The 13,352-nt window shown below is 56.9% G+C and overlaps 1 protein-coding gene across 1 annotated transcript; it reads left to right on the top strand.

Annotated features, from left to right (window-relative positions):
* The first annotated feature begins 10,051 nt into the window (after positions 1-10,051).
* Positions 10,052-13,352, top strand: LOC109566634 (lipocalin-1). Its single transcript, XM_019971173.2, is given in 8 exon segments — positions 10,052-10,211; positions 10,520-10,540; positions 10,543-10,652; positions 11,054-11,124; positions 11,531-11,641; positions 12,225-12,323; positions 12,495-12,521; positions 13,189-13,352. Coding segments are annotated over 7 exon segments (522 nt in total). The 5' UTR covers positions 10,052-10,127; the 3' UTR covers position 12,521; positions 13,189-13,352.

Below are 13,352 nucleotides of genomic sequence, written 5' to 3'. Positions count from 1 at the left end.
CTTTCCTTCCCTTCCCCCACTTTAGAAAACAATTTTATTCTCTCGCATTTTGTATAGTGTTTTATATTTTAGGCTCTAAATTAAAACTAATATAATATCACCTTGCATCATTTAAACTGAGCCGCACATGAGTGTTAAGTCCGTTTCCGATTATGTGCAGCCTTCAGTCCGCAGAGGCAGACCCTGACCCAGAGCGCCCGGTTCCTGGCCTGTCCTCCAGCCCCTGACCACCTCTGGTCTCCTTTCTGCTCGTCTTTACTGTTCTGCTCGTTTCCTACGAATGGACTCATACAAGGTCACTTTTTGTGTCGGCCACATTTTTAAGAGGGGAGTAGCTGCTTTTTGTTTTCTTTTTTTAATTTGAAATAGCATTTCTGTTATTTGAAAAGGAAACCCCAGATGGATTAAAGATGACATGTACAAAATGAAGCCCTTCTGGTGAGCGTATGTGTAGACTCCGGGCTGACCCTCCTGTCCTCGGTGTCAACCAGGGACAGAAGTTCTGGTTTTGCCTGGGCCAAAATGAAAATGGGCAAAATGTAGCAAGTGGGAAAGACAGACCGTGAACTGGAGCCCCATCCCTCACGTCCCGGGGCCAGAGAAAGATCTGACATCCCTGACGTAGACGTGGGCTCGACCCCTGGGTCGGGAGGATTCCCTGGAGGAGGGCGTGGCAGCCCGCCCCAGTGTTCTCGCCTGGAGAGTCCTGCGGACAGATGAGCGCGCATGTCTCTGTGGGCCTCAGACTCTGTGAAGACACTGATTTGAAAAGAAACAAAGAGCACACAGCTCCGAGAGGCGACCCCGCGGTCGTGCTGGTGAGAGGCCGCGTGCTGCGCCAAGCCCTGTCTCTGAAACATCCACAATAAGAATCCTCAGTGCTGGAGAGGCGACGGCTGGTTCCTGGGGCGGCGTGGGACCCAGATGGACGTTTGGTGCTTGGTGGGCAAGGGGAATCTGTTTGGCATGACGGGAATGTCCTAAAAGTAGATTTTGCTGAAGGTTGCACAGCGCCAGATGGTCAACACGGAAATCAGATTGATTATATTCTTCTCAGCCAAAGATGGAGAAGCTCTATACAGTCAGCAAAAACAAGACGGGGAGCTGACTGTGGCTCAGATCATGAGCTCCTTATTGCCAAATTCAGACTGAAATTGAAGAAACTGGAGAAAACCACTAGACCATTCAGACATGACCTAAATCAAATCCCTTATGACTATACAGTGGAAGTGAGAAATAGATTTAAGGGAATAGATCTGATAGACAGAGTGCCTCATGAACTATGGATGGACATTCGTGACATTGTACAGGAGACAGGCAGCAAGACCATTCCCAAGAAAAAGAAATCCAAAAAGGCAAAATGGCTGTCTGGGGAGGCCTTACAAATAGCTGTGAAAAGACGGGAAGCAAAAGGCAAAGGAGAAAAGGAAAGATATACCCATCTGAATGCAGAGTTCCAAAGAATAGCAAGGAGAGATAAGAAAGCCTTCCTCAGTGATCAATGCAAAGAAATAGAGGAAAGCAACAGAATGGGAAAGACTAGAGATCTCTTCAAGAAAATTAGAGATACCAAAGGAACATTTCATGCAAAGATGGGCTCAAAGCGAAGAAATGGTATGGACCTAACAGAAGCAGAACATACTAAGAAGAGATGGCAAGAATATACAGAAGAACTGTACAAAAAAGATCTTCACGACCCAGATAATCACGATGGTGTGATCACTGACCTAGAGCCAGACATCCTGGAATGTGAAACCAAGTGGGCCTTAGAAAGCATCACTACGAACAAAGCTAGTGGAGGTGATGGAACTCCAGTTGAGCTATTTCAAATCCTGAAAGATGATGCTGTGAAAGTGCTGCACTCAATATGCCAGCAAATTTGGAAAACTCAGCAGTGGCCACAGGACTGGAAAAGGTCAATTTCCATTCCAATCCCAAAGAAAGGCAATGCCAAAGAATGCTCAAACTACCGCACAATTGCACTCATCTCACACGCTAGTAAAGTAATGCTCAAAATTCTCCAAGCCAGGCTTCAGCAATATGTGAACCGTGAACCTCCTGATGTTCAAGCTGGTTTTAGAAAAGGCAGAGGAACCAGAGATCAACTTGCCAACATCTGCTGGATCATGGAAAAAGCAAGAGAGTTCCAGAAAAACATCTATTTCTGCTTTATTGACTATGCCAAAGCCTTTGACTGTGTGCATCACAATAAACTGTGGAAAATTCTTCAAGAGATGGGAATACCAGACCACCTGATCTGCCTTTTGAGAAACCTGTATGCAGGTCAGGAAGCAACAGTTAGAACTGGACATGGAACAACAGACTGGTTCCAAACAGGAAAAGGAGTAAGTCAAGGCTGTATATTGTCACCCTGCTTATTTAACTTATATGCAGAGTACTTCATGAGAAACGCTGGGCTGGATGAAGCACAAGCTGGAATCAAGATTGCCAGGAGAAATATCAATAACCTCAGATATGCAGATGACACCACCCTTATGGCAGAAAGTGAAGAAGAACCAAAGAGCCTCTTGATGAAAGTGAAAGAGGAGAGTGAAAAAGTTGACTTAAAGCTCAACATTTAGAAAACTAAGATCATGGCGTCCAGTCCCATCACTTCATGGCAAATAGATGGGGAAACAGTGGCTGACTTTATTTTTCTGGGCTCCAAAATCACTGCAGATGGTGACTGCAGCCACGAAATTAAAAGACGCTTACTCCTTGGAAGGAAAGTTATGACCAACCTAGAAAGCATATTAAAAAGCAGAGACATTACTTTGCCAAAAAAGGTCTGTCTAGTCAAGGCTATGGTTTTTCCAGTGGTCATGTATGGATGTGAGAGTTGGACTGTGAAGAAAGCTGAGTGCTGAAGAATTGATGCTTTTGAACTGTGGTGTTGGAGAAGACTCTTGAGAGTCCCTTGGACTGCAAGGAGATCCAACCAGTCCATCCTAAAGGAGATCAGTCCTGGGTGTTCATCGGAAGGACTGATGTTGAAGGTGAAACTCCAATACTTTGGCCACCTGATGCGAAGAGCTGACTCATTTGAAAAGACCCTGATGCTGGGAAAGATTGAGGGCAGGAGGAGAAGGGGATGACAGAGGATGAGATGGTTGGATGGCCTCACCGACTCAATGGACGTGGGTTTGGGTGGACTCTGGGAGTTGGTGATGGACAGGGAGGCCTGGCGTGCTGCAGTGCATAGGGTGGCAAAGAGTCGGACACAACTGAGCGACTGAACTGAACTGAACTGCACAGCACCTGAAATGTACTAAAAATCACTGACTTGTTCACGTGGATGAGCAATATCATGGCATGAGTAAGCATGACGTGTAAAGTGTGTGTAGAAAGCTGTTTTAATGTACACGTAACAGAGGAATCAGACCTGACCGCAGAGTGGTTCTAGCCCTCGTCAGAGGCAAAGGAAGGAGAGAACTTACTCATATCTCCAGAACCGAACGGGCAGTTTTTACAAGCGGGCTCCCACTGCTGGCGGCTGGAGCAGGGTTCAAGGTGAGGTACGTCACCAGACTGCACCCGTCTCACTCTGTCTGGGGTGGTTTCGACCACAACCTACAACATCGCCCGTTCCCCCAAGCAGAAGAGACGGAACCCTGAAACTTGGGCTGCAGAGAGAGCTCCGGCTTTCTTAGTATGGAAAGGCGGTGGTTGCTGAACTGGCTCTGGGAAGCCAGTGGTCCGCCTGGCCCGCTCTGGGGGTCAGTGAGGGGCTGCAGGTCAGCCCCCAACTCCAGCCCACCCAGGACGGCCGCCAGCTCACGCTGCACATGGATGCAGGCACTGCCCCCTCACGGGCGCGGTGAGCTGCAGCTGGAGGGAAGGCGGCGACGCTGGGAGAGAAGTCTGGGCTCCTGTGCGGTTGCAAAGGTCACTTGCTGCAGAGGCTCTTCCTGTTTCTTTGTTCACGGCCGCTTCCTTGTGGCTGGAACCCAAATCAGCGCTGCCCTGGCTGAACTTTGCAGAGCCCCGCTCCCCGCCGACCCTGGCTGACCTGTGCGGAGCCCTGCCCGCCCCGACCCTGGCTGACCTGTGTGGAGCCCTGCCCGCCCCGACCCTGGCTGACCTGTGTGGAGCCCTGCCCGCCCCGACCCTGGCTGAACTTTGCGGAGCCCTGCCCCCACCCCCGACCCTGGCTGACCTGTGCGGAGCCCTGCCCCCACCCCCGACCCTGGCTGACCTGTGCGGAGCCCTGCCCGCTCGACCCTGGCTGACCTGTGCAGAGCCCTGCCTGCCCTGACCCTGGCTGAACTTTGCGGAGCCCTGCCCGCCCTGACCCTGGCTGACCTGTGCGGAGCCCTGCCCCCACCCCCGACCCTGGCTGACCTGTGCGGAGCCCTGCCCGCTCGACCCTGGCTGACCTGTGCAGAGCCCTGCCTGCCCTGACCCTGGCTGAACTTTGCGGAGCCCTGCCCGCCCTGACCCTGGCTGACCTGTGCAGAGCCCTGCCCGCTCGACCCTGGCTGATCTGTGCAGAGCCCTGCCCGCCTCAACCCTGGCTGACCTGTGTGGAGCCCTGCCCGCCCTGACCCTGGCTGACCTGTGCGGAGCCCTGCCCGCTCGACCCTGGCTGACCTGTGCAGAGCCCTGCCCGCCCGACCCTGGCTGATCTGTGCGGAGCCCTGCCCGCCCGACCCTGGCTGACCTGTGCGGAGCCCTGCCCGCTCGACCCTGGCTGATCTGTGCAGAGCCCTGCCCGCCCGACCCTGGCTGACCTGTGCGGAGCCCTGCCCGCCCTGACCCTGGCTGACCTGTGCGGAGCCCTGCCCGCTCGACCCTGGCTGACCTGTGCGGAGCCCTGCCCGCCCGACCCTGGCTGACCTGTGTGGAGCCCTGCCCGCCGCGACCCCTGGCTGCCTGGCGGCCCCGTCACCCTCAGTGCCCACCCTGTGTCACCCCCCCTCACTGACCTTGGTCCACGGTGTCGGATGCCCCGAATGCTCAGTGTCTGAGCCATCATCATGCTTCGTCTCACCCCGCTGAATCCACCAGGAGCATGCCAGCTTGCATGGCTGGACCCTAAGCCCTGGGCAGCCTTTCGTGATGCCCCTAGGCACCTGGGCGCTTTCCCTGTCTTTCTCCAGGGTCCCGAACGATGACACAGCCCAGGGATGGGTTACTGTAGACCCATCAGGCTCACCCTGGAGATGGGGGCAGGGGGCGGTCAGCATCCTGGGGTGGGGGGTTGGGCCTGAGTTTGCCACCAGCCCCACAGCAGTGACCTGAGAGCCAGGGACCCTGGGATGGGGAGGCCCTGACTCCTGGCACCAACACGGTCCCTCTCCTCCGCGCCACGTGCAGTGGCCCGAGGACACTGTCTCACTGGCCACTCAGGTGCCCAGGGAAACCCTGAAGAGCCGTGTTCATCACTGACAGGAAACGCCCAGCCGCCCCAGTGATTTGATCAGCCCAGATTAAATGTGCGCCGGACGACAGCCCCATCACACTCCCGGGGAACACGTAAGGGGAGAGATTCTAGGCAATTTCTACTTTTTCCTTAAAAAATATACAACTACAATGCAAACAATTTGCCTTCTATTTAATGTGAATAGCCTTTTTTTTTATTCTGATGACACGAAAATCAGAAAATGCTGAAAACTCAAAAGTAGGAGTTAAAAAAATCCTCTTTTTGTCCAGAGGGCAGCTTTTCTGTTGGTACTTGGTATGTGGTGGGGCCATCCCACGGGCAGTTCCAGCCAAGGGCTTGCCAAACCGAAGAAGGGAAGAAATGAGACCGAATTGCTGGGCATCTGGGTGAGTCCCCGGTGAGCCAGGGACGAGGGCCGTGGTGTGGGCGGCTGACGGGGCATCCACGAAGGGACAGCTCCTCGCAGAGCTGAGACCCCCAAGCTGACCGCACCAGAGGGTCCAATGTGACCCCTGAGTGCCAACGACCCAGAGAGACCCGCTTCCAGAAGCCCCTTCCCGGATCTGCTCTGGGACGCAGGTGTGAGGAGCAGAGGAGGCGCCCCCCAGGCTTGGGCCGTGGAGGGGAGGCTTGCAAACCTCCCAGAAATCACGTCTGCTGGATTGGACCTGGCAGAGGAGACGGGAGGATGTGGGTCCAAGTGGCCTCCAGGCATTTCTGTCTGTTCACCGTGACACACGGCTCATTGGTGGACAAAGCCACCCGCTGTTCAGACAGGCTGGGGGCCTTGCCGGAGCCCGAGGAGGAGAAGCAGCCGGAACGCAAACATGCATGACCTTTCCTGGAGGCTGCCCGCGGCCAAGTGTGTAGACCAGCCCAGCCACCAGCTGGACCTGCTCAGGCAGGGCGGGCTGTGGCCACAGGGCCTGTGGGAGTCCAGCCCTGGGAGAGCCAGGGACCCTGGGATGGGGAGGCAGACACCTGAACCTCCGGATCCCTCCCCTGCAGGCCAGCAGCGGGACAAGGACAGGCCCAAGCTCAGGCAGGCAGGGGTGGCGTCGAGCCTGGAGCCTTTGGGGAGGCTGCCAGCAGGGACAGATGGACGCGATGGACAGAGAGCAAAAATAATAAGAATGATGAGTCCAGGTTGGACAGGAGAATGAACATTCGTCGGAGGGAGAAGCAACCCACAAACTCACACGTTAAAAAAGCTGCTAAGTACCAACTTCAAGAAAAGCCATAAAATGTGATGAGCTACCCCGTGGCACACTTTCGTCAAACTTCTTTTGCCTGTTTTAGCCACTGCTCCGACGGCCACTTCCTGTGAAACAGACTTGTTGCTTATTGTGGTTCTGCTGTAAGACACGGATTCTGATCGACGGTGTGGTCACCATCAAAACAGCATAAAGCTGGCATGTATCTGGAGAAAACTATAATTCAGAATGATACAGGGACCCCAGTGTTCAATGCAGCGCTGTTTATAATAGCCAAGACAAGGAAGCAACCTGTGTCCGTCGACAGATATGGATGAGGAAGAGGTCCGTGCACACACAGAGCGTTGCACAGCGGCAGAGAGCACGGAAGGATGCCGTCTGCAGCCACAGGGACGGACGGAGAGATGACCGTGCTCAGTCAGTCAGACACGTGTGCGGAATCCACAATGAACGGTACGAGTGGTCTTGTTTACAAAACACACACAGACTCAGAGACACAGAAAAGAAAGTCACGCTGCCAAAGGGGAGAGTGGGGAGGGGGTACACTGGGGGTTTGGGGTCACAGTACACACAGTGCTAGATACAAAATAAACAGCAGCTCTTCCTGCACAGCACAGGGAACGATATTCAGCATGTTGCAATAGCCCATAATGGAGAAGAAGCTAGAAAGAATACATATATGTAGCGATCCCTTTGCTGTACATCTGAAACTAATACAGCATTGCAGATCAGCTGTATAAACGTCTCTAATTTAAAAAAAAGCATAAAACTACATGGCGAGTTTACACAGGTCCCACTGTGAAGAAATTTTGGACAGCGAGGGCTGGCGTTTAGATTGGACTTCGACGAGCACTCCTCACGTTAGGGATGTGGACCACTCGATCCCAGACTCACTTCCAGCCTCAGGCAGAACAAAACTCACCCATCCCCCAGTCCCCCCTGCCCACCTTCACACGCTGTGCCCTTGGCCGGCGCCGCTGGAGTAGGCAGCCGGTGCTCCCGCCCAGAGCGTAGGAGGAGTCGGCTGAGCTCAGCCCCACAGCGAAGCAACTGTGACCTTAACGTGCCCCACGAACCCCACACTGCCCATGCCCCCAGCACGTGGGCAGACAGCTTCTGCCAACTCACAGAGCCCTGTGACCCTGGAGCCCTGCTGGGGCGAGGAGGGGCCCTGTGGCAGCACCACGGGCCCGAGGGAGCACCGTCCCCCGGCCGCCTTGGGTGAGGGCCTGGTCATCCGCCCTGGCAGCCCCCGATGCCCGCGGTGACGCCCGGGCCCCGGGCTCCTTGCTGCCTCCGTCTTTCACACCCTTGCCGTCATCCCGTCTACACGCTTTGCTCCGCGTGTGTCCGGCTGGTTGTCTTTTTCTGGCTTGATCGCAGGGCTCTCTGTGGACTCCGTGGGGGGTGCTTTGCCGTAAGCCTCTGGGGCTGCCCTTCCTCCGTCTGTGTCTTGCGCCTGCGGGACCCTCCTCTGCAGCGCAGAGGCCTCACCATTCCTCCCTTTCATAGGTTCTGAGAGTTCACTTTTCCTCTCTACGCCTGCTAACCTACCAGGACTTAGTTGTGTGTGGTGTGAGGCAGCGAGCTACACTTGTGTGTCTTCTCCACACGGATAACAAGCTCCATTTATCCAATATTCTCTTGGCAAATATTGTCGCCACCTGTACTTGACTGCTCAGTTGCAAAATTGTGTCTGACTCTCTGCGACCTCAAGGACTGCAGCACACCAGGCTTCCCTGTCCTTCATTATCGCCTGGAGTTTGCTCAAACTCGTGTCCATTGAGTCAGTGATACCATCCAACCATCTCACCCTCTGTCGTCCCCTTCTCTTCCTGCCCTCAATCTTTCTCATCCTCAAGGTCTTTTCCAATGAGTCAGCTCTTCACACCAAGTGGTCAAAGGATTGGAGCTTCAGATTCAGCATCTGTCCTTTCAAAGAATATTCAGGGTTGATTTCCTTTAAGACTGATTGGTTTGATCTCCTTGCAGTCCAAGGGACTCTCAAGAGTCTTCTCCAGCACCACAGTTTGAAAGCGTCAATTCTTCAGCACTCAGCCTTCTTGATGGTCCAACTCTCACATCCATACCTGACCACTGGAAAAACAATCACTTTGATTGTATGTACTTTTGTCGACAAAGTGAGGTCTCTGCTTTTAAAAACACTATCTAGGTTTGACGTAGCTATTCTTCCAAGGAGCAAGCATCTTTTAATTTCGTGGCTGCAGTCACACTGTCCACTGAGTGTGTGTATCTATGTCTGGGGCTTCACAGGTGGCTCAGATGGTAAAGAATCCGCCTGCAATGTGGGAGACCTGGGTTTAATCCCTGGGTCAGGAAGATCCCCTGGAGGAAGGCTTAGGAACCCACTCTAGTACTCTTGCCTGGAGAATCCCATGGACAGAAGAGCCTGGTGGGCTGCAGTCCATGGGGTTGCAAAGAGTTGGACGACAGAGCGACTAACGCTTCCACTTTTCTCTTTGTCTGAGCGCGTGTATGTCTGAGCGTGTGTATGTCTGAGCGCGTGTATGTCTGAGCATGTGTATGTCTGAGCGCATGTATCTGGTGAGGGTGTCTGAGTGTGAATGTATGTCTGAGAGTGTGCGTGTCAGGATGTGTGTCTGAATGTGTGCATCTGACTGAATGTGACCGTGTCTCCGTGTCTGCCTGTGTGTGAATCAGTGTGTGTCCCTGTGCTGTACAAGTGTGTGTCTGAGTGACCATGTCTGTATGTGGGTCTGCGTGTCCCAGTGAGTGTATGTGTGTGTGCATGTGTGTGAGTGTGCCTACATGTGTGTGTCTGAGTGACTGTGTGTGTGTGTCTCAGTGAGTTTCTGAGTGAGGTCTTTATCTGAGTGACTTGTGTGTTGGTGTGTGCGTCTGAATGAGTGTGTGTCTGAACGGGTTTTGTGTGTCTGAATGTGTCTGAATGAGTGTGCGAGTGCATACATGTGTACGTGTGTCCATGTGTGTGTCTGTCTTGGTCCCCCTCCTCACGTCTGATCCACCGCTGCTCTGTGTGTGGAGCAGAGAGGGGACGTCAAAGTGCCCGCTTCCAGCGCATCTTGTCAGGAGTGCACGCACCCCCTTAGATTCATGGCTGTATTCACGCAGGGGTTGGTGCTGAATCTGAGGTTAAGAAGCCACTCAGGGACACTCTTTGACGCGAGCCACGTCCTCCCTGGCAGTGAGGGTGTCACCCTGGTGCTGGCATCGTGAGGCTCCCTCACCCAGCCCCCCAACCTCCGTGGACGGACCTGCAAAGCTTGGCCTCCAGCCTGGGCAGCATGGTCATGACTCTCGGGGCTCAGCAAGGGTTGTTCAGCAACATCAACAATAGAGATCTTTATCTGCTCCACTGCAGAATTGGCCACGGTTTATGGCCAGGAAGGGATTGGTTGATGGTCTCTGACAAGTTCCGCAGGGACCCTGGGCCGTGGGACATAAAGGGCCGCTGCCTGAGTGGCCGGCACAGCCTCTCTGCACCCAGCGAGTGACCTGTCGGAGGCCGTGCATGCAGATCCCAGGAGATGAGGGCCCTGCTCTTGACCCTCGGCCTCGTTGCCTCCCTGCAGGCCCAGGACACTCTGGTCTCGGACAGCTGGACTGAGGACGTGAGGCTCGGATGGAGCTGGGGCAGCTGGAGGGGCCCCTGGGAGAGGCACCAACCCTTGCCCCCAAGGCTGTGGTCAAACTGAGCGACGGGGGTCTGAGACAAATGGGCCCAAGGCGCCCACGGTCCCGGGGGCCCTGTGGGGCTGGAGCCCACCTGGGGTGGGTCCGGCAAGGGTGCTGGGCATCTGCTGAGGGTGGGGGGTGGGAGACGGACGGTGCTCCAGCCCGGGGGTGGGGCAGAGTCTGGGGCTGCTGAGCGGGGCAGGGGTGCTCAGCCTGAGCCCTGACGGCAGGCAGCTCTCTCCAGGTGTCAGGAAAATGGTATCTGAAAAGGCCATGACCACAGACCAGGACGTTCCCGGGAAGAATCAGGAGTCGGTGACAGCCATGACCTTCAGCGTCCTGGAGGGGGGCGACCTGGAGGCCAAAGTCACGTCGCGGTGAGAGCCGCCTCCTGCCTCCCCGCTGACCCCTCCCCACAGCAGGAGAGCGGCGTCGGGGGGTGGGCAGCCCACAGTGGGGACCGTCCCGACCCCTCGAATCACGCTCAGCCCTGGACAGCTTTGAGGGGCCACTGCCTCACTGGGGACCCTGTGCAGGGGCAGGACCCAGATGGGTGAGTGGCGGGGCAGGGCTGGGAGACCCGAGCAGCTGTTGCGTGAGATGCTGAAGTCCCCGCTGGTGCCTGGACTCGGCGAGAGAAGCGCCACGCTCCCGGGGCTGCCTCAGGCCCGGGCCTGTGGTGGCTGTGGTGGAGCGGGGCATGCGGTGCCCGGGCTGGGCTGGGTTTCCAAGGTGGCCACACCCCAGGCATCAGCAGAGCATGGCTTCTGTGTCCCAGGGTTGATGGTCAGTGCCAGGAGACGAGCCTGGTCCTGGAGCAAACCAACGATCCTGGCAGATACACAGCCTGTGAGTCCTGGAACTCCAAGTTGGGGGGTGGGGAGGTGGATCCCAGCACGTTCCTGGGGGTCAGCTTTCAGCCAGAGAAGCCCCACTCCTTTCTGACCCCCTTAAGTACCTGGGGATTCCTCCACCGGTCAGTCTGCCTGAGAGGTGAGAACAGCTGACGCCATGTACAGGTGTGACAGACTCGTCCAGAGGGGCTGGCTGGTCCGAGCTCCGGTTGGAGCAGAGCTGAAGCTCCCCGCCGCTCTGGCCTCTTTGGACCCCCTGAAATCCCTGGGATCCACCCACTGGGTGCCCACCTCCCAGGCAGGGCCTCCCCAGGGCCTGGGGGTCCGGCCGGGGTGGAGACCCTGGGCAGGCAGTCCTGGAGGGGCCTGGGTTGCTCAGGACCATGTGCCGCCCTCTGCAGACGGGGGCAAGCGTGAGGTGCTCGTCTTACCGCTGCGGGCGCAAGACCACTTCATCCTGTACTGTGATGGCGAGCTGGACGGACGGCAGATCCGCGTGGCGCGGCTTCTGGGTGAGGGTCCCGCATCCTAGCCCCCGCAAAGCCCCTCCTGCGCCCTTTCCCCCCGTGCCTTCTGCTCAGGAGAAGCCCCTGAGGAAGCAGCAGGTCCCACATCACGGCTTGGTGTCCGTAGGGGATGTGGTGGGCACAGGACGCCGATGTCAGTGTTGGGGCGGGCCTTGCCGCTCACCAGGCAGCTCCCTGTGGCCTCACCCTTGGCTCCACTCCTTGGAGGGGGCGCTTTTGCGGGGAGAGCGGTGTCTGCACGGAGCCCGAGTGGGAAGGAAATTCCAGCTCCTGGGGCTTCATTACGGGCATGAGGCTCAGGCAGGTTTCGGAGCGTCAGGACCTTCCTGCCCACAGACAGGAGGCCCCAAGGGTCACGGAGGGTCTCTGTGGCCAGGAGCAGAATGAGCATCAGCCCAGGGGTCGGCGTGGACTCCCTCCTGGGCAGACCTTCCATCCTCGGGACGTTTGCTGAGGGCACTTCCTACCCTGCTGAGGCGGCCGCTCACTCCCCCAGGCCGGGACGGAGTCGTGGTCACTCTTGGTTCTGCCCTTCACCCTCCCATCCATCTCCTGGTTTCACCGACAGGAAGAAACCAGGAGAACAGCCCAGAGGCCTGGGAGGAGTTCACAGAGTTCGCAAAAGCCAAAGGGTTGAACCTGGAGATCTTCAGGCCCCTGCAGAGCGGTGAGAAGCCCATAGGCCCCTGCTGCCGGCTGGTGCCCGCGGCGGGCCATCGGCAGGGCTGATGAGGACAGGCCCCATCCTCGCTGGGGTCACGTGACGTGCTGGCTGATGGAGGGGCCCTGGGCTAAGGGATTCCCTGGGTCTTCTGAAATGTGCTTCCTTTTTCTACAGAAACTTGCTCTCCTGGAGGAAACTAGGGTAAGGGAACAGCTGTAGAGCACACTTGGGGTCTTGGGGCCCCTGGGGCTTTGAGAGACCGTGTGGTCAACCCCCCAGGCCTGCTCCCGCCTGGCAGGAGACCCTCCCTGGGCCAGGCAGGCGGGGCGTCTGCTCCTGGGCTCACCCGGCCCCTGGCAGCGCCTTCAGGTGGGTGCAGGGTGTCAGTCTTGGGCAGTGGGGAAGCCCCTTTTCAGGGGGAGGCTTCCTGGCGCCCCCGGCACCCGCATGCTTCCCAGCAGATGTGAAGTCCCTCCTCACCCCCATGCGTCACAGTGACTGTTTCCCAGTGAGCTGCTTAGAAGGGTCGGAGCTGGGGCGCCCCACGCAGAAAGCTCCGACCCCCGGGTCCCTCACTGGCGGCAGGTCCCTTGGGAGGGTGGAGTTTCAGCAGCGTGCCCAAGATTACCTGCCCAGGTGTGAGCAGAGTCAGAGTCCAGAACGTTGTCACGCTCCTCCTTTGCCCTCACTGGCTTGAAGTCCCTTTGTCACACCTTCACACGTGGGCTTGGGGGTCTGAAGACAGCCTAGTGGAGGGTCCCCCTTTGCTTGCCCAGAGCTCCCTGAGGGCCCCACTCCCCCCGCTGCAGCACTTGGAGCACGCTCCCCTCCCCTGTCCTGGCATCATGACCCGCCCCCTCCTCTGCAGGGCAGGGGGCACTGAGGCGCCACAGCAGCCCCCGGGCAGCGCCTTCAGGAGCATCCGCCCTGCAGGACAAGGAAGGAGCCCTGTTCCTGGGACATGGGCCGCTGCACCCCCTCCCTCCCAGCTCCCCACCCCTTTCCTGGCTTCAGATAAAGAGTTTCAGCATC

This window comes from Bos indicus, chromosome 11 (genome assembly GCF_029378745.1).
Source record: "Bos indicus isolate NIAB-ARS_2022 breed Sahiwal x Tharparkar chromosome 11, NIAB-ARS_B.indTharparkar_mat_pri_1.0, whole genome shotgun sequence".
Lineage (NCBI taxonomy): Eukaryota > Metazoa > Chordata > Mammalia > Artiodactyla > Bovidae > Bos > Bos indicus.
Note: the sequence above shows the minus strand (reverse complement) of the source record. Positions and strands in the feature narration are given on the sequence as shown.